This window comes from Aulostomus chinensis, chromosome 23 (genome assembly GCF_037954235.1).
Source record: "Aulostomus chinensis isolate RoL2024-O1b breed Wild chromosome 23, RoL_Achi_v1.0, whole genome shotgun sequence".
Classification (NCBI taxonomy): domain Eukaryota; kingdom Metazoa; phylum Chordata; class Actinopteri; order Syngnathiformes; family Aulostomidae; genus Aulostomus; species Aulostomus chinensis.
The window spans coordinates 21,203,780-21,224,090 of record NC_141342.1 but is presented as its reverse complement, the minus strand read 5'-3'; the positions used below and the strand labels follow the sequence as shown (position 1 = coordinate 21,224,090).

At 49.8% G+C, this 20,311-nt stretch overlaps 3 protein-coding genes across 11 annotated transcripts in view; all 3 read left to right on the top strand.

Moving 5' to 3' along the window:
* Positions 1–4,042, top strand: part of trim16 (tripartite motif containing 16) — a 9,430-nt gene extending 5,388 nt beyond the window's left edge. Inside the window, exons 3-6 of the mRNA XM_086195941.1 lie at positions 862–1,095; positions 1,465–1,636; positions 2,488–2,583; positions 3,177–4,042. Of these exons, the coding sequence (XP_086052067.1) occupies positions 862–1,095; positions 1,465–1,636; positions 2,488–2,583; positions 3,177–3,775 (1,101 nt within the window). The 3' untranslated portion in view covers positions 3,776–4,042. The remainder of the gene's footprint in view (positions 1–861; positions 1,096–1,464; positions 1,637–2,487; positions 2,584–3,176) is intronic.
* Positions 4,043–4,441: 399 nt separating this feature from the next.
* tvp23b (trans-golgi network vesicle protein 23 homolog B (S. cerevisiae)) lies at positions 4,442–8,504 on the top strand. Its single transcript, XM_086195212.1, has 7 exons — positions 4,442–4,557; positions 5,570–5,646; positions 6,064–6,208; positions 6,289–6,378; positions 6,506–6,631; positions 6,857–6,985; positions 7,916–8,504. The coding sequence occupies exons 1-7, from the start codon at positions 4,546–4,548 to the stop codon at positions 7,940–7,942; spliced, it is 606 nt and encodes a 201-aa protein (XP_086051338.1). The 5' UTR covers positions 4,442–4,545; the 3' UTR covers positions 7,943–8,504.
* Positions 8,505–8,634: 130 nt separating this feature from the next.
* exoc7 (exocyst complex component 7) lies at positions 8,635–20,104 on the top strand. 9 transcript variants are annotated; one of them, XM_086195202.1, is made up of 22 exons: positions 8,635–9,693; positions 9,822–9,887; positions 10,386–10,570; positions 10,640–10,745; positions 11,359–11,581; positions 11,719–11,886; positions 12,134–12,145; positions 13,517–13,609; positions 14,587–14,655; positions 14,843–14,988; positions 15,089–15,241; positions 15,334–15,432; positions 15,508–15,570; positions 15,745–15,811; positions 16,814–16,852; positions 17,862–17,927; positions 18,010–18,130; positions 18,312–18,407; positions 18,485–18,548; positions 18,779–18,820; positions 18,901–19,034; positions 19,862–20,104. In XM_086195202.1, the coding sequence occupies exons 1-22, from the start codon at positions 9,634–9,636 to the stop codon at positions 19,962–19,964; spliced, it is 2,175 nt and encodes a 724-aa protein (XP_086051328.1). In that variant the 5' UTR covers positions 8,635–9,633; the 3' UTR covers positions 19,965–20,104. The 9 variants fall into 9 exon arrangements, with proteins under 9 accessions (XP_086051328.1, XP_086051330.1, XP_086051334.1 ...); XM_086195204.1 differs by lacking the exon at positions 12,134–12,145; XM_086195208.1 differs by lacking the exon at positions 13,517–13,609.
* Positions 20,105–20,311: the final 207 nt, after the last annotated feature.

Below are 20,311 nucleotides of genomic sequence, written 5' to 3'. Positions count from 1 at the left end.
TTCAGAGCGGACATCACTGACATGACATCACTGATCTGAATCTCAGTCCTGTCCTGGACAGGTCACCAGTCCATGGCAGGGCCAACACATAGAGACAGACAACCATTGGCTCTCCCAGCCACGCCTACGGTCAATTTAGAGTCTGGATTAACCTGGTCCCTCTTGATGTCTTTGGACTGTGGAGGAAGCTGGAGTACCAGAGAGAACCCAGCAGGAACAGGGAGAACATGGAGACTCACCCAGAAAGACCCCGTGCTGCAGCCGGGGCTCCACCCACAACCTTCTTGCTGGGGGCCACATTGAGGACCACTGCTCCACCGGGCAGCCCTATGGAAAAACTCAACTTCTGAATTTTAAGTCTTTTTGAAAAACCTTTGACTTTCAGTGTGGTGAATAGACATGAGTCGTTTGTTCTGGTGAACACGGCAAACACAACGACACCTGAAGGCACCACACTGGTCTGGTCTTTAGATTTACAAGACAAATGCAAAAGAAAAGTTGTAGCTGTTTCTGCCTTTTCTGTGTCTGGGACAGGAACGTCGTCACACTCCTGCTCTCAAATCTCTCAACGGAAAAAAACCCGATGGACGTTGACTTGACTTTCCTTCAGCAGATTCACCGGTTGAATGAAAGCAGCCAGGAACAGACGGCTCTTATAGAAGAGGGTCACTTTTATTGTCACAAAAACACAACAGGAACGTACAAAAGCAGCAACCGTTTAGTTTGGTTGAGTTTTCTCACACGAAGCAGCAACTTTTACTTTCCATACACAAAGTTGCGAGGTGTTTTGCACTTTTTTGTTTGTGTGATGAAGGTAAAGAACCTGTCAGCGTGACTGAGAGCAGAGGCTCTATTTTGCAGCATTCGGTGACGGAGGTACGAGCAGTGATTGAAACCCAGTTCGAGGAGCTGCAGGCGGTGGTGGAGAAGGCCAAGCGTGAGGTGGCGGAGATCCTGGAGGGCGAGGAGAAGCAGGCGCTCAGGCAAGCCGAGGGCATCCGGGTTCACCTGGAGCAAAGGTGCACGGAGCTGAAGAAGACCCAGGCACAGGTGGAGAAGCTTTCCAGGAACAAAAACGACGTGGACTTCTTACAGGTAAGTCAGTAAAACCTGAATGTAAAACCTCAGGAAATCGCTGCTGGGAAAATGCCGGAACATCCCTGGTAAAGATGCATGTGCGAATGTGGGTTACAAGAGGAAGCTCCGACTAGAATGCCCTGAGCTCAGACTTCCTACCTGGAAAAAGCACAAAATCACAATTCAAAATGGCGGCTCCACGCATCAGTAGTGTGAATGCTTTGATAATACAGTTTTTAGTACTTTTACATCTTGATTATATCACGCTGAGCTGGCCGTGTCCACACTACAGCTCAAAACCTCTGGAATTTTAGCAACTGGACGTGGAGCGGAACCTGACAACAGAGGTGCTGCAGCATTTCTGAAGAGTAAAATCGTGTTTTTCAGGAGTATTCAGAGTGGAAGAAAGAAGCAGCTGACATCTCCCTGCCGGGGGTCTACATCGGCCTGATGGACCGTCTGAATTCCTTCAGCCGTGTGATCGTCGACTCCACGCAGGAGCTGTGCGCCATGCTGGGGTCGTCATACGTGGAGAAAATTAAAGAGACGTGTAACTCTGGTAAGTTGAAGTTGTGAGGCGGCTGTAGAGACAAGCACAGAGAGTGGTGCTGTCTGGGCGTGTTCACACAGGTGAAGAATGTTCCACCTGTGTGTCAGAGCGCCGCTGCTCAGGTATGCAGCTGCGGTGGATGAACTGACAACAGGGAGCGAAATATGCCTTCACACCTGAAAAAACCCCACACACTTATTCATCAGGTCTGTGTCACACAAACACCTGACGGGTGGCTGATCTGGGCCTCCTCCTCCACCTGAGGTGACCTACATTTGGGTTCAAGTGACAGACGCCCTCTACTGGGCTTAGTAATCATGAGCAGAGTAAAAGACCGGCAGCAGAGTCCGAAAACTCAGAACTCCGTCCGGTTCTTGGAGACCTGGATCTGACCCCATCAGTTAGTTTGAAGAGAAAACCAGATGCAGATGAAGACCTTGCAAATGTGAATCCTGACAACTGCGAGACAGCAAAACGAAAGCAGCAGGACTGGAACGCACAGCACTTCAACACGACCTTCAAAGGTCAAGGGCTCGGGGACCGAACGCTTCCGAGCACCGCAGTGCACAAACATCATTCAGAAAGTCAAGCACTTTTCTACTAAAGTAGGATTGTAATAGACTTTTACCTGAGTATACACTTTAATCTGGGTACTTCTACTTTTACTTGAGTAAAGGAATTGCGTTTCAGTCCAGACATAAATACATCAGTAAATACTACACTGGTAAATGTTGCAGTATTTATGAGTCTCGATAAGAGGTGGCTAACAGAGATGACGGAGCTTGCCGAGGGCGTTGACTGTTGCCGCGGTGACGTCCTTGGTGCTGATCCTGAAATATTTCTCTTCTCTTCCTTTCCAGATAATATTGGAATAAAGACGACAGTCCAAGCAATTGTTGCCGCAAAACAAAACATGACCATACCGGATCCAGAGACTCGAGCTGACTTCCTCAAGTGTAAGTCCTGACGATATTTGAGGTACTGCAGTAACAGTTTAGAATACTACAGTCACCCCCCCCCCCCCCCACGACACCCAGCAGGACGATGTGAGATTATAAAATCATCTTTTCTCTGTGAAATCAGACACAGATCATTCGGTTAATTTCTAACATGTTGGATGCTTAAAAGCCCCTGGACACACACAGGAAGTGTCAGCTGGTGCTGGGCGCCGCACGGCTCCTCCTCCTCCATGATGACGAGATGAAGCTGCCACAGAGGAGAAGAAGACTGTTGGCTACGGTGGTCTGAAGGGTTGCACTCATGTGGTTCATACAGAATCTTTATAACCTCAAACCGTTACGATCCTGGAGACACGTGTGAACGTCTCTCCACGCGCGCAGAAGTACTCAGCACGAACCGCGACCTGTGTCTGACGTGACGGAAACAAACAGAAGTCTCCCTGGAGGCCTCACGTGTCCGCGTCATACTGATTGTTGGAGTGGTTCTATTTGGATCTTTAATTCCCAGAGAAGATATTGAGGATGTGGACTAGTTGGCGTGTTATGTAACACTGACAATCTGGATAAACTCTTTCTCAATCCTCCCCCAGACGCCGCCCACGTGACCTTCGATGCTGACACAGCTCACAAGTTCCTGCGTCTGACAGAGGAAAACAGGAAGGTGACTAACACCACGCCCTGGCAGCATCCTTACCCTGATGTACCTGAGCGATTTGAGAGCTGGCGCCAGGTGCTGGCCACCGAGAGCTTCTACCTGGGGCGCCACTACTTTGAGGCCGACATCAGCGGCGAGGGCACGCACGTCGGCCTCACCTACAAGAGCATCGACCGCAAAGGCAGCGAGAGCAACAGCTGCATCACAGGGAACAACTTCTCCTGGTGCCTCCGGTGGAACGGCCGCACCTTCTCAGCCTGGCACAGCGATGTGGAGACGCCCCTCAGCGTGGAGAAGTTCACCCGTATCGGCGTCTACGTGGACTACACGCGAGGGCTCCTGGGCTTTTACGGTGTGAATGACGTCATGACGCTCATCCACCAGTATCAGGCGGCGTTCCTGGAGCCTCTCTACCCGGCGTTCTGGTTGTCCAAGAAGGAGAATATCGTTGCTCTGGTGGCACCTGGGGAGCCGCTACGTCTCAAGAGCCCCTCCCCTCCCACCTCCCCTGCGAACGGCGTTATGGTTACATAAACAGCACAATAGAATATTTAGGGGACAACTCAGAACCATGAGATGTGTCATGTGAACACTTCTCACCTCAAGCTGTCAGGGACAGAATTCAAACACAGAACATCTTGATAAACTTGTTTACAGCCTCTGTTGCAAAAAATAATAAATGTATATTTGGGATAGAGTCATATTTATTCTTCTTTGGGACGACCGTTACTGTCACACTGTGAATTCACATATTTCTGTTCTTGATTATGTGCAAATAAAAATGTTTCATATGTAAAAACAAAGCTAGAACTTATGCTTGTGCTCCTCTGCCATTATTTTATGGATTAATAGGAATTCTGCCACAGTCGACCAGACCAGAACATTTTGATTACAGACAAAGGATTAATCATCAGATGGGTGTGATATAGTTGCATTCAGTAATATCCATTCATGCGTTGTTCACAGTTTGCAGAGAATTCATTTCAAGTACATCCGATTATCTTGAAGAGGAGACGCTAGCCTGCTCTCAGTGCTGCTATCCGTTGTTATATTTTTACATTTACTTTATGGATTTTCTTTAAATATCAGTGGAAGTCCTGCTGAGCTTCAGTTAAAATTCTAGCTGCAAATACCAGTAAAAACAAGTCAGTGACAAGCGAGCAGATTTGTTAACCGAGTGAAAACGTCCCCCCAGCGTGATGACGTATCACGCTCGGATCAACTGACCGGCGTGGGCAGTGGCGTTGGCAGTGACGTGGCTTCCAACTAGCATGTAAGCAGGAAGCGACTGCTCGAATTTCAACATGCTAACAGACGTAAGTGACACATTTTGCTCTGTAAAAAAAAAAAAACAACAACAGAAAACGTGAAAGGCTGTCGGTTGTCCAGCGGTCGTCCGGGGACCGCGTGAGCATGACCGTGTGTTCGACGACGCCACTTGGACTTGTCGAGTAGCTTCCGTCGTACTGTTGTTGCCGAGAACCTCGCTACCACTCACTGCACAGCTAATTCTAACCTCACAAAAAACAAAACTAAACGAGAAAAAACACGGTTTCAAACACTGAAACTTAGCAGTGCTACAGCTTGCAGCTACGCAGGTGTAAACCTGTGGACTGCTCCCTGCAAAGCTAGCGGTTGCTAACAGTGTAGCTGCTGTTAGCTAAAGCTCGCTGTGCCGCAGGTCGGTAAGAAATCTGTGGTTGTTAACTGAAAATCTGATTTCACATCATATTACAAATTCATGACATAATAACAGCTCTCTCCTGCGTGTTGGGTCACGTCAGGAGCGAACCGACGTGTCTGTAACCGTGTGTCACATGACCTGCGTGGAAATAAAGATCAAGCGTCGAAAATGTAATCCGAGGGCATGATCATCATGACAGTAGGAGCCCACAACTCACTGTTTGACCGATTGTTGATATTTTCACACTCTCTTATCCAATTTCTGAGCTCAAAAATCTGGTCTAGTGTGATATAAGTGAGTACTAATACCAGTAGTAATACTACAAGATGCACAATATTGGATTTAAAAAAAAAAAATCAGTGCCATTGTTTTGAGTGGTATGCAAATCCAACAGCTAGTGTGTGGCAATATCACTGCGCTAGTACCGAGTAAGGCTCCTGTTCAGGTCAAATGTGACGAGGTAGAAAGTGAAGTTTCTTCAGTTTACATGTTATTTGATGAAAGTAATACTCACACAGTACTGCAGTACTGGCTTATTAATGCTTCTGACTAAAACAAGCCTCCACACTTGAGCTGATGTGATCGGGGAAGTTCCCACGCTGACGATCCCTCCGGCCTGAGCTTCTTCCTTATTTGTCCCTCAGGATACCAATGATGAAGACGTGTCTCTGTTTGACGCGGAGGAGGACGCAGGGAAGAAGTCAAAGAAGACAAATATTAAGTAAGTTGACCGATGAGGAAGGAGGCTGAAGACCTGCCACGTAGCTGGAAGTGCTGCTCCGGTCTGTACAGCAGTGATGCGGTGCTGAGCAGAACCCTGTAACAGCCAGTGAGAGTGAGCTGACCGGGATGTTGTGTGCGTTAGCTTGTAGCTGCGTTAGCATCACGTGAGACAGGAGTGAAACTTTTATTTCCGGCTCACCCCCAGCTGGCGCTGCTGAGTGTGTAAGCTAGCACTTCCTGGTTCTAGCACCTGAAGTATCAGGACACAGCGTCTTGGAATGCGGCAAATATGATTTTGATGCCACCCACTGTCGCAAGGGTTTGCCGATGTGTCGCGCTTCTACAGGACTAAGCGTTTCTCCCATTGAGCACAAACCTTGATGGATGCTGCTGCTTGTCGTCAATGTGTCACCAGGCATCCGGTGGCGTCCTTCTTCCATCTCTTCTTCCGCACCAGCACGGTCCTGGTGTATCTGCTGTTTGAGCGTCTCAGTGGGAGTTTCATCGCCGCCATGGTCACGATCGTCCTCCTGCTGTCGTGTGACTTCTGGACAGTAAAAGTGAGTGAACACGTTTCCAGGGCGAAGGCCCTCAGACATGGCAAAGCGAGGTTCTGAATTATTCCTGTGTATCGACACAGAACATCACGGGGAGGTTGATGGTTGGTCTGAGGTGGTGGAACCAGGTGGATGACGATGGACGGAGCCACTGGGTGTTTGAGTCGAGGAAGGTACAATGATCATGAAATGGTTCTGACCGTCTCAGGGGTCCAGAACCTCTGGCTTAGTCTTTACTTGTCGTGGACTTGATGATGTCTGCAGATGTCCTGATTGTGAGAACATCCTGTTTGATTTCAGGCGACTGGGAAGTCGCAGTCATCAGATTCTGAGTCCCGAATCTTCTGGCTGGGACTGATCGTGTTTCCAGTCCTCTGGGTCGTCTTTGCCTTCAGCACCCTCATTTCCTTCAACATCAAATGGATGGTGAGTTGAGCTTGGTTTGTTCTGATGGTTCTCCTCTGGGAGACGTTGCTGCTGAGTTCAGTCACGCCCGATGCTGCCGACTAATTTGTGGAAAACGAATGATCTTGAAAGGGTTTGAGATGAGGAGGACAGTGGGTCTGACACGGCGTCACCGTGGTGTCAGGCTGCATCAGTTCAATTCACATTTGACCCTGAGATATCTTGACGCTCCTCCTCTTCCTCCAGCCTGTGGTCATCATGGGCGTGGTGTTGCAGGGCGCCAACCTCTACGGGTACGTGCGCTGCAAAGTGGGGGGCAAGACCAGCTTGAAGAACGTGGCTACAAACTATTTTGGACGACAGTTTCTGAAACAGGTGATTTTAACTCCCAAATCTCTGTAATGAACCCACTGGTCAGGGCCCTGGTTACTGTAACGTGTCAGGGCCCTGGTTACTGTAACGGGTCAGGGCCCTGGTTACTGTAACGTGTCAGGGCCCTGGATACTGTAACGGGTCAGGGCCCTGGTGACTGTAACGGGTCAGGGCCCTGGTTACTGTAACGGGTCAGGGCCCTGGATACTGTAACGGGTCAGGGCCCTGGTTACTGTAACGGGTCAGGGCCCTGGATACTGTAACGGGTCAGGGCCCTGGTGACTGTAACGGGTCAGGGCCCTGGTGACTGTAACGTGTCAGGGCCCTGGTTACTGTAACGTGTCAGGGCCCTGGTTACTGTAACGGGTCAGGGCCCTGGATACTGTAACGGGTCAGGGCCCTGGTGACTGTAACGGGTCAGGGCCCTGGTTACTGTAACGTGTCAGGGCCCTGGTTACTGTAACGTGTCAGGGCCCTGGATACTGTAACGGGTCAGGGCCCTGGTGACTGTAACGGGTCAGGGCCCTGGTGACTGTAACGGGTCAGGGCCCTGGTTACTGTAACGATTCAGGGCCCTGGTCACTGCAACGGGTCAGGGCCCTGGTGACTGTAACGGGTCAGGGCCCTGGTGACTGTAACGGGTCAGGGCCCTGGTCACTGTAACGGGTCAGGGCCCTGGTGACTGTAACGGGTCAGGGCCCTGGTTACTGTAACGATTCAGGGCCCTGGTTACTGCATTGGGTCAGGGCCCTGGTTACTGTAACGATTCAGGGCCCTGGTTGCTGTAACGGGTCAGGGCCCTGGTGACTGTAACGGGTCAGGGCCCTGGTTACTGTAACGATTCAGGGCCCTGGTTACTGCATTGGGTCAGGGCCCTGGTTACTGTAACGGGTCAGGGCCCTGGTTGCTGTAACGAGTGTTTCCTGTCTGCAGGCACTGTCCAAGGAGGAGGAATCCTAGAGAGAAGCTCTCCAACGGAACCTCTGCTTCGTTCTCAGTGCTGCCAGACATTTTCCTCTAGCAGATGGAGACAAAGAAAGAATCTGCCTCTTCATCAGGAACTGAACACACGCAGTTTAGTTTCTTCTCCTTTGTTTTATTTACTGTCTTGTTTTATCCCCCCCCCCCCCCCCCAGCTCTGCGTGAGGTCATGTGACCTGGTGGTTTTTCAGAACGGTGATAACGTGCGTCCTGTGTGATCAGATGTTCATGTGAACATGTGAGCGTGAATTCACGTGAAATTAAAAAGAAAAAGACACATTGTTTTTGTTTGCAGCGACCAAACGTGTCGCCGCCTGCGCCGCCGCCTGCTGGAGTGAAGAAGAGCCGAGTCGTTGGGAGTCCCCGATCTTAGTGACTTTGTTTCGTTCCCTGTTTACTTTCATCATTACTAAATGAGCGTTCTGGTGAGGTTTCCAACTAACATTTCCATTTGTCTCATAAAGGAGCATTGTACATAGCGGTGTAAAGACGGGAGCCTGTGGGGAAATGTTCTTCAGTGTAAATATATTTTTAAAACTTTCCAAGTGCTTTGATCGTGGTTATTGATGCAATCATTTTGTGTCCAAGAACGGTTTGTTCATCGTTGGCGTGGCCGCCGTTTACACAACGGACCTCAGAGTAGATATTCTATTCCCAGAGGTTGTTGCGTATTGCAATGTAAGTTCATAATTTCTTTGAGCCATTACAGTAAAGACAGGGTTTACTTCTCGTTAGTTTCAGAAAGCACGTTTCCATCATAGAACAGACGCGCTTGGATGAGACGCAGATGAAGCTCAGCTCTGTCTCCCAGGGACACTGATGGTAATAATTGCATTATTTCTGTTCAGTAAGATGAATTCAGCGTTGATGAGCTAACAAGACATTTAGGAAATGAAAATGGGGAAAAAAACAAAACATGACGGTGTTAAAAAATTACCCACAAATGCTTCGGTGTAATTTGCGCCATGATTAAGTCATTTGGGTATCTCGGGTTTAGGGTTATTTGATATTGAATAACCTGGGTCTGTTTGGGTTAAAAACAAACAAACAAACCTCAAGTATCCTCATAAGAAGATAAAAGTTTGTTATATTCAAGTATCCAAGTAATGTTATTGCAGTGACCTCATGTGGTCAACATGGGTAATTACATCCAGCCGATCCAGCATTAGCTTGATCAGTGTTTGTACTCCTAATTAGAGTTTAATCCAAGCAACATCATTTATTTACTATGTCAAAGAAATGTGTTTCATTTGCGTCAACAAACGTTTATTTTAATCCGAACAAGCCCAGAATCACGAGACAGATCCGGAAGTTCACTCGTTACTTTCAAAATAAGGAATTTGATGTTTTTCATTTTACAGTTATCTCATCGTCTCTTGAGCTTTTTTGCGTTGCCACATTATTTTTATTTCTTTACTGCAGTCCTTGCAGGTGTAGTCTGAACGGAACGATTTTCACCGCCATCGTCCGAAACACTTTCGCCTCTTCTTTTACTTTGATACTTTACCGGAAACTCACATCGGTCTAACCTAGTTAGTTTGACTCCGTTGTGTAGCTAGCATAGTCTGCTAGCTTCGTGGCGACACAATTGTAAAATTTTATGGTTTTAACGGAATTGTGAGTCTTTTTAATCCGCCGGAGGTCCTTCTTCGAGGGGACTGACCGCCAGGATGATCCCCACCGAGGACGCGTCCGCCAGGAAGAGGGAGATAGAGGAGAAACTGAGGCAGGTGGGTGTAGCATCAAGCTAACAGGCTGGACCTGGAGGCTTCAATTGTTATTTAGGGAAGAATAAACCATCGCACATTTGTGGCAGCGTGAAAGAAGCGAGCCTCTGGTTTTGTGGAATGTGTTCCAGGAGCAGGAGACGCTGTCATTCATTCGAGAGAACCTGGAGAAGAGCGACCAGCTGACCAAGGGCATGGTAGGAGGCAGCTCGTCCACCAACCTGGCGCTTCAACACCAACGGTCTGATTCAGCATCTGAACGCATTTGATGCAGTGTGAAGACTGCTTTCATTCCATGGTACACTGGTGGTACCATGAGACACGGAGACACGGACGTCCAGTCCCGCCCTCACTAATAACTTCCTGTCTCCATTAGCATCGTCTCAATAAGTCTGTTTTGATGTCAGTGGTTCTGTTTGATTTGGACGGTAACTGAAGTTTTTGGAGTGAGATTTGACACTGTTCCTCTATAAATGTGGAAGAAGGTGTTGAAAACATGTTCATCCTAGTCAAAAGTGTACAAATCCTGAGAAAAAGAGGCAAAAGCCTTCTTGTGTTTCCTGTTTTCAACACCAAAATGTCTGTCAGGTGTGTTTCTGGATGGCGGTGATCAGTCGGGGATATTTATCCTCTCTGATCGATTCCATCACGTTCCTTCATGTTCTGCGTCTGTTCCGACGTTCTCGCCCTGAAAGGTTTCCATCCTGTCGTCATTCGAGAGCCGCCTCATGCAGCTGGAGAACTCCATCATCCCAGTTCACAAACAGACGGAGAACCTGCAGCGGCTGCAGGAGAACGTGGACAAAACTCTGTCGTGCATGGATCACGTCATCAGCTACTACCACGTCGCCAAGGACACGGACAGGATCATCAGGGAGGGGTGAGAGTCCGGCCTTCGCTCCGGCTGCTGGAGCAGCTCCAGCTGATGCTGACATGATTTGTGTTCCAGACCGACAGGCCGACTGGACGAGTACCTGGCTTGTATCGCCAGAATCCAGAAAGCTGTGGAGTACTTCCAGGACAACAACCCCGACAGCCCTGAACTCAACACAGTGGTACGCCATCACCCCCCCCCATCCTCAGATACATTTAAGATTCAAATCTTTTTTAGCTGCTTTACACTTGCTCCTTGAAATAAGCTTCATTCTTCATTAAAGGCCTCTTGACACAGAAGTCAGAGGTCACAAACAGTGGAGGGCCTGGTCGTAGAGTGCTTGGCGCCCCCTGCAGGATGGATGCAGCCCATCAGAGAGAGTCCCCAGCTGGGCCGCCTGCTCCTGCTAATGAGTGTGCATCCCTCCAGCTGCTGTCAGACCAAACATGAAATTCTTCAGGGTCGTTTCTCAGCCACCGCTGTAACGGTGGAGGAAGCCACGTCCTGTTGGCGCGCTGCCAATTTGAATGTGGATGAATAAATTAATCATGCGGCTCTTAAGACTTTCAAATGCTCTCAGACCAAATGGATCAAATTTTGATGGCGGCGCATGTTTTTGGTCCGGCTCGTGGGGCTTTCACAACGGCTTATCGACAGTTTCACAGCCGCTTCCTTCCCATTGGAGACCTTTGAGGGGCCGCGGTGCACCAGGTGCCGGGTGACCAGGAGCAGAAAAACCAGAGGGAACTTTTACTCTGCCCGTCTCACACAACGCTGTTGTTTCTGTGCCACAGAAAGCTCGCTTTGAGAAGGGCAAAGAGCTGCTGGAGGCGGAGTTTCGCAGCCTCCTGACCCGCTACAGTAAACCCGTCCCCCCCATCCTCATCCTGGACGCAATCAGTGTGGATGAAGAGCTGGAGGTCCAGGAGGAGGTGGTGCTGGAGCACCTGCCTGAAGCCGTGCTGCAGGACATCATCTGCATCGCCGGCTGGCTGGTGGAGTACGGACGCAACCAAGGTAGCGCTCGAAAGAGTTCCATAAGATTCAAATCACGACATGTTTTACTGGAAAAATCGACAAAGTGAAGAACTTTGACAAATTAAGTGTGCCTGCATGGGCGGCGTCACGTCTGAACACTCGTCCTCCTCCTGCAGATTTCATGAACGTCTACTTCCAGATCAGGTCCAACCAGCTGGATCGCTCCATCAAAGGCCTGAAGGATCACTTCCGGAAGAACAGCGCATCCTCCGGGATCCTCTACTCGCCCGCCGTCCAAACTAAGCGCAAAGACACGCCCACCAAGAAGGCTCCCAAGAGACCAGGTCAGCAAGACATTCCTAAACCCAAATCACGCCACGTCAGGTGAGAAAGGCGCCACAGAGGATTGATGTTGAAATAACAGCGGCGCCGTTCATCACACGAGTCCACGGTTCAGTCAGGAACCAGCACATTCTTGTGTGTCAGTCTCACTCTCATCGCCCCGCTCACTCGTGCACTACCCCCCCCACTGTGATTTGACACTAATCCTTCATCCTTTCCTCTTTTATAATCCCTCTCGTGTGATGACAGTCTACATCCCAGGTAAACACTGGTGTGTGTGTGTGTGTGTGTGTGTGTGTGTGTGTGTGTGTGTGTGTGTGTGTGCGCGCCTCCTGCTTGCTTCTGTTTGTCAGTCACCACTTTGTCTCTGAAAATCAGTCCAAGCTTTTTTTAGTGCTCAAGCTCAGGTAGTTGAGTAGAGGAAGGCTGTCGATGTGAGACAGAGCCTCCAGTTTCACAGTGGTGTTGCAGCGGCTCGGCGGCGGCGGCTCAGCAGCTCCAGTTAGGAATCAAGGAGGGGACGGCATGACGGAGGCTGAGGTGTCCAATCATAGCGTGTCGGCCTCACCGTTCACTAGAACACAACGTGTGGACATGGCGTCTCTGCTGCTCCTCAGTATTTCATCTAGGATGGAATTTTCACTCTCAAACAAATCTTCCACCTTCCTGCCATTGGAAAATTGTTACTTCAGACATTCCTCAGTCCTCAGGGACCTCCCGTGTTGATGTGAGGAGAGCAGCGCCTCTGTGTTTCCATTTTTCACAGTTCGCTGTCTGTGTAAAAATATTTTTTAAAAACTAAATTGGCAAAAAAAAAACCTGATTTAAATGAAGCCTGGTGATTAAGATATTTCAAAATAAAAGCACGGATTGTGTATAAAATGTGACGTGTCTTACCAGCACTGTGAAAATAGAGGCTGTAGAAAGTTTGTGGTTTAGATCTGCATGGTGTGTGTGTGTGTGTGTGTGTGTGTGTGTGTGTGTGTGTGTCACGTTGCTGCTTGAATGTTCATGAAGACCAGCATCCCTCACTGCTCCGTCTTGTTATTGCTTCTCAACTCCGAGTCCAGGACGCCTCAGTCGTCACGGCGCTGCGTGCGTGAAGCTCCGTGTTTGCTGCTCTCACCTCTGTAACCAGGCAGCAGAGCCAGTGTGTGTGGACGCAGCTGTACGTGTGCCACGCGTGTACTAACTCACCCAGCTGCTGGCGGCCGCGTGTCCGCCTTGAGGCCATGAAGATGCTGCGGATGTGCTGTGTTGATTTGAGAGCTTCTGCTCAACTGTTGATTCTCTTCATTGTGACCGCTGTTGAATGTTGACCTAACCTGTTTATTCTGCTCTTACATGAAGGGTGCTGTGTGTGTTTGGGCGCCTGCTGTGTTTTCGTGGTGTAGCTCTAGTTGCGTAGCTGCGGTGCTACGCTCTCGCTGCCCACCCCTCAAATTCGACCCTCTCCTGGCTGCCTGGGTGGTGGAGGGATGTGGTGTCTTATGTTTCATCACTCACTTCCTAGCTCTCCTTTCTCTTCTTCTTCTTCCTCCTCCTCTTCCACCTCCCTGTGTTTCCTGGCTGTCTGGACCTCCCTGCCTCCCCCTCCTCCTCTGGACTCTGTCTCTGTCTTTACGGGACCAGGGACCATTCGCAAGGCTCAGAACCTTCTGAAACAGTACTCACAGCATGGGCTGGATGGGAAAAAGGGGGGCTCTAACCTCACTCCTTTGGAAGGTAAAGCACCTCGGTCTTCTCTGGTGTCGTCTCTCCCTCCTGTGACAGTGTCATGGTTCCCTTGTTCTCCTCTGGCTCACAACAGCTTTGAGTTTTAGTCGTAGAACAAAAATCATCTCGCAATCTTTTATTAGTCAGCAACGCCTCACCTCTCGTCTCCTGCTTCAGAGGTTCTGTGCTGCTACGCAGTCGATGGTGACGTGAAAGTTCCGCCCTGAAAGTGTTTTCAAGAGGGCAGCAGGTCACGTGACCTTCATCTCTGGACCCAAACATTTGATCCAGACCATCAGCACACATGAAGCCAACCGTGATAAATGGATCTAAAACATGGATCAGTAAATAAAGTTTATGGACCTGTTACCTATCCACTTCGTGCCTTGTGGCACATAAGGCCTTAAATAAAGTTAATAGTACCAAAAAAAAAAGATCAGCCTGGAAAACCAGTGCCAGTCATTTTCGCTTGGCTGCGTCTCGTAGCTGAAACATGCGTGAGAACACGGATAACCAGTTCCAACCAAACGTATCCTGATGTTCGTCAGATGCGGTTCATGACTCCTCCCCTCGCTATGGAATGAATTTGTTAATAGTGATGGTCAACGAGTGTCAGGACAGCAGCCTGGACGCACAGAACTCCCTGATGACCTCATTATGGTTCATGAATACTTGAGGCACCAAGAACATCAAAGGCTCTCCTGTCTGAGGTGGAAGGAACAATCAAAAGCTGTTGTGACCCGTTTCTTGATGCTGTGGTTCTAACACACACTGACTAACTTAGACAACACACACACACCCAAACTCTCTGGGCTCTTACACCCCTACCCGACTGCAGCGCCTGTGTCCCCCCCCCCCCCTCCCCCTGCTGGGTGCTTGGTGGTGGTCAGTACAGGTGTTCCAGGTTCAGGTTTGCCCCCCCAGCCTAGTCATGACCCCGGTGGTTTGACTAGGCCCGTCTCCCTGCTGTCCCACCCACCCACCAGGTTACGATCACGACCTGCGGGTCAAACACCTGTCTGACGCCCTGACCGAGAAGCACGGGGCCACTGCAGGTGAGTGTCGGGGGCGTGCGGGACAAAAGGAACTTTACCCTCAGACTTTGATGTAAGAGCTCTCAGCTCCAGTCACAGAGGCAGAGGACAGACATTCTGAATAGACTCACGTACTCAGCAACATCAGAGGCCAGGTCTGGAACCTGGAGCTTCCCTGGCTGACACCGTATTCTCTCACGTACCTCAGGGAAGGACGATGTCCTGGACATTGAGATCGACTCCTACATCCACTGCATCAGTGCCTTTGTGAAGCTGGCACAGAGCGAGTACGCCCTCCTGACGGAGGTCATCCCCGAGCACCACCAGAAGAAGACCTTTGACTCCCTCATTCAGGTCAGAGTGGCACCCTGGCGGAGCGTTCGCCCAGGACTCGCCGGCAGTCAAGCAGGTCCCCAGTAACTCCACATCAGGGTGTTTTCTCTTCTTTCCACAGGAGGCGTTAGACAACCTGATGCTGGAGGGAGAGAACATCGTGTCTGCAGCTCGCCGGGCCATCATGCGCCACGACTACTCCGCTGTCCTCACCATCTTCCCCATCCTGCGGCACCTGAAGCTGAACAAGGCGGACTTCGACTCGACTCTGCAGGTCTGACTCGCGTTCCGCGTGTTTCCTACACAGGCTGCGTAACGCCAGGCTGCGTTAATATGATCATTTAATTTCCTGACGCTGACGTGCAGGGAACAGCAGCGAGCACCAAGAACAAGCTGCCCACCCTCATCACCTCCATGGAGACCATCGGTGCCAAAGCTCTGGAGGAGTTTGCAGACAGCATCAAGGTAACTCAGGTCTGAAGCAGTGACTCGGCCCTGCTTGAGTCACGACTCACTGCCTGGTCTCTGGTCCGTCTGCAGAACGACCCTGATAAGGAGTACAACATGCCGAAGGACGGAACCGTCCACGAACTGACCAGCAATGTGAGTGCTGCCTCACCTCTGTGGATCCACGTGCTCCCTCAACACTACCAGGCTGTTTTTTTGTCCTCTTCCGGGTTCTCACTGGTCTCCGGGGAGACGGCTAACAGTGACGCCGCCTCACCTCGCTTGATGAATAAGCCGAGCTGATGCTCACCTGACCTCTGTCCTCCACAGGCCATCCTGTTCCTGCAGCAGCTGCTGGACTTCCACGAGACCGCCGGAGCCATGTTGGCTTCACAAGGTAGAAGCGGGTGAACACCCTGCACCCTCGTTACCGCCGCCCCCGCTAGGCCGCCCCCGCTAGGCTGGGACTGTGCTGGGTTCTCCGTCACACACACAGCTGGAACAGTGGTGAAGCTCCTGTGTTTAGTGGTGAGACTGTTGGCCTCATCTCAGTCGATCACGGTTCCTTAGACGCGATGAGGAGTCCTGTTATTGTTGTTTAACAAAAGGAACCAGTGAGTGAAAATCGTGGGTTTCTACTTTGTAAAAAGTGAAACTGTCCTTTTGATGAACCGTCAGCTTCTTAACCCAGAATGAGTTCCTATCTTTGAGGAGAACATGAGACGTTTCAGGCATCGGTTCCTCTCCTGGAACGTTTTCAGGAAGTTGTTTTTACTGCATCTGTCAGGGACAGTTGCTTTAACTTTGGCTATGAGAAGAAGAAAAACCCTGAAACTCTCGTTCAACGGGCCAGTTTTGGTTCAATCTGTTCATATTTAGTTCAGAATGTCACTCCCGAAAGCTTCAGAGGCCAAATTCTGTTTCACACCATCACTCACCTGAACTGTGATTGCTCAGCAGTTCCAGAATAGTTGGAGTTTCTACCTGTGAGTTTCTAACACAGCAGTTTTTTTAAAAAAAAACAGCCACGTGGAGCCATCACAGGTCCTGTGTGTGTGTGTGTGTGTGTGTGTGTGTGTTTGTGGATCTGTGCTCGTCTCACCTTCGTCTCCTCTGCTTCTCTTCTTTCTGGCCACGAGCAGCTTCAGCATCACAGGAACCCTCATCACTCTTCCTCCATTTCTTCAGATTTAATGGTATTAACAGTTCCGGGTCTCGAGCTTCCTCCTGCTCAGCTGCTGGTCGCCACTTTGCTTCCCTTCATCTCATTGACTCCGCCCTCTCGCCGCCTGGCTGACCCATGTTTGCTACCTGGCTTACTCTGCACTAACAAATCTCTTCTAACTTTTTGCACTTGTGCCTCTTTCTCTTCTCTTCTGCCTTGCCTCGGCCCCCTTAGTGCTGGGGGACACTTACAATATACCTTTAGACCCCCGAGGTAAGCAAGAGCCCACCTGCAGGCCCCTGGTGACGTAGGCGCAGAGTGTTGTGGATGTTTGTGACGATGGTTGAAGCTGCAGCTGATGAATGCAGCTTGACAGGAGAGGAGACGCTCAGCAGTGTCGCGTCACCGTGGCAACCTGAGAGCCTCCTCTAAATATGACATGACTGTTGATGTAGAATTAAAATAGTGTGGCATTGACATCAAATTAATGGACCAGTGTGTAGGATTTGGGGGAGTGTTTCCACATATTATTATTCATGATGTTTTTAGTCAGAGCGTGTGAGCTGGTAGACCGCAGACCCCGTCGACTTACGGTCCAACATTTGTGACCATTCAGACTGAAGCAGGGCAAACGTGCCAGTGCTGCTTGACCTCTTTCCTTGATCACCAACACCAGGCGTTTCTCTCTTGATCAGTGGTTGGTAAAAGCTGGCCCACGGGTCGCAAGTGGCAAATTTAATGGCCTGCCAGGTGGTTAGACTCATCAGGAGAATGAAAAAATAAGCTTGACATGAGGGAGACTTGCTGCTGTAGTTCCGGTGAGTGGGCGGAGCACCGAACCTCATAAACGCAGCAGGCCAAACTCAATAACCGACCCCTGGTCTAGATGTTCATGCTGCCTCTTCGACAACGATACAGCGGAACACTAACCCCCCCCCCCAGCTAATGTGGAATGTAGTGCAGAACGTCGGACCGGGACAGAAGCTTGACCGCAGTAGGAGGGGAACTGGAGTGCGAGCAGCCTGAACACTGACGTAGCCTCTGCTGCCTCTGCTGGCGACTCAGAGGAGGAAGTGTCGCGACTGTGATGATAAGAGGCTGATCAGAGGGCTTCGGCTCCCGGCCCCTGCAGGCTGACTCGGGTGTGTTCAGTTGGTTGCAGTCCGCCAGGTCACCTCTAGATGCCACTAAATCCATCACACTGGTCCCTCAAGTCAGTGATCGTGCCTGTGAGCGTGTGTCGGCTGATGCTGGTGGGTTGACGGTCGTGTGTGTTTTCCAGAGACCAGTTTATCAGCCAGCAGCTACACGTCCGACTTCAACAAAAGGCTCCTCAGCACCTACATATGTAAGAAAACATCACACCACTGACGTCTGAGCAAATAAGTAAATCAAAGAGTCCTAGTGGTGACGACTGACTCTTCTTTCAGGTAAAGTTTTGGGGAACTTGCAGCTAAACCTGCTCAGTAAATCCAAAGTGTACGAGGATTCGGCTCTGAGCGCCATCTTCCTCCACAACAACTACAACTACATCCTCAAGTCGCTGGAGAAGTGAGCAGCGTGTTCTGGCTCGTTCGCCGTCCTGACGTCACGCAGCCGTGTCACAGTGACGCCAAATTGGCTCTTTATTTTGATTGCAAACGCAGATAAAATGAAGTCTATCCTCATTTGAAGCACGTGAACCTGCGTTCTCATGGAAGTGAGAGGATGAACATGCGGTTCTCGTCTGCAGGTCTGAGCTGATCCAGCTGGTGACGGTGACCCAGAAGAAGGCCGAGGGTTCATACCGCGAGCTGATCGAGCAGCAGATCCAGATGTACCAGCGCAGGTGAACGTGACGCCGTCATCAGTCAACGTCTCCGGCTCATTTCTACCTGATGTCATTCAATGTTCTCTCTGCTGCAGCTGGCTGAAGGTCACGGAACACCTAACCGACAGGAACATGCCCGTCTTCCAACCTGGAACCAAGGTCTGATGCGATCCTCCAGCAAACTCTTCACAGACGTGTTGATTTTCACATGCGTGTGTGGCGTCTGGCACGGCAGTCGCTGTTGTGACAGACAGCTCAGGCCAGGCTTTAGTGGGTTTAGTGGAAAAGTTCCTTTTAGTTCTTGAAAGCGTGGAACTGTAGAGTGTGCAGACGCGTCTTCCTGATTTCTGGTTTGTATAAAAGTTGTAACTGAAGTTTTTCTTCTCCAGCTGAAAGATAAAGAGCGGCAGGTCATCAAAGACAAATTCAAGGTGAGGTCACCGACACGTTCAACATCCTGGAAATGTACGAACGAGCTGTCAGCTCTGACCCCTCCCCCCCCGCATCTCAGGGTTTCAACGACGGCTTGGAGGAGTTGTGTAAGATCCAGAAGGGGTGGGCCATCCCGGACAAGGAGCAGCGGGACTTCATCCGCCAGGCCCAGAGGAGGGTGGTGTCAGAGGCCTACAGGACCTTCCTGCACAGGTGATGGACACTTTGGTTTTTTTTCATGTGAAACACCTGCTGAGACACAAGTGAGCACACAAACATGCGCACGTCCCCTGAGACGCACCCGGAGGACGACGCTCGCCAGTCGTTCAGTGAAAGTTGGCAATACATCAGTAGATAAAAACAAGCTGAACATGGCAGTCCTGTCAGAGGGCGAAGATCTACGGTAGCCTGCAGGTGGCGCTACGCTTCAGATATCAATCTCAAGTGACAACATGGTTCGGAATATTAATTTTCAAAAAAATCTGTGTGCAGGACCAAAACTGACAAGTAGAAATAAAATACATGATAAATAGATAAATGCCATAAAATGCAACAAAAACATTAAAAGTAATGTTTTTCTGTTTACATTTTTTCGTATATAAAATCGTCCTTGACGTTTGTTTCATTTCATTTAACAGTTCCCTGAAACATTTGCCTCTCCTGTTGATATTTATGTCTTTAGTTTTGCTACACTGTGCAAAACAAAATGCTGAAATACAAAAGGTGAGGGAGTCAAATTGTGAAAACCCAGAGAAAATAAGAAAAAGTAAATAAGTAGGTTGATTTTTACAGATAGGGAATCAAAAATGAAAAGATGTGTTTTTGCAGCACTGATCATGAACATTCATCCCCCACATTTGGGGTTTAGAGAATGTCATTCCTTTATCAGGGAATTTATTGTTGATTTTGGCACCTTCGGTCCTCCGTAAGTCCTTGGCACTGGACCTTTAAGCCGAGTGGACGAACAGAAGCCAAACTGCTTGTGAGTGGTTTCAATGTTGGCGAGGGACTGACTGACTGTTGCACCGACCTTCCTCTAGATGCGCTAACATCTCCTTCACCAAGAACCCTGAGAAGTACCACAAGTATCGTCCGGAGGAAGTGGAGGAGATGATCGAGAAGCTCTTCGACACGTCCGCCTGAGCCGATTCACCCCCCCCCCCTCACCCCCCTTGTCTGAGGGACGTCTTCTACGCAGAACTCCATGTATTTATGTAACGTTGCCGCCTCGGCTCAGCATAAACAAATAAAGGGAATTATCGGGAGTCTGTGTTGGTGACGGTGATGTGGCCTGGTTCGGTTCAGATGCTAATCCCAGGTTTAGCGTAAACAAGAGGACGGACATCAGGGGGCGGAGATCGCCGCCGCCTGCAAGCCAATGAGCGCTAAAGGGTTTCCTAGAAGAGCAACACTCCAGTTAAGTTTAACGTCGGTGAGGAAGAAACGAGTTAGCAGGACAACCGTGTTTGGTTTCATAATTCAGCCCAGGA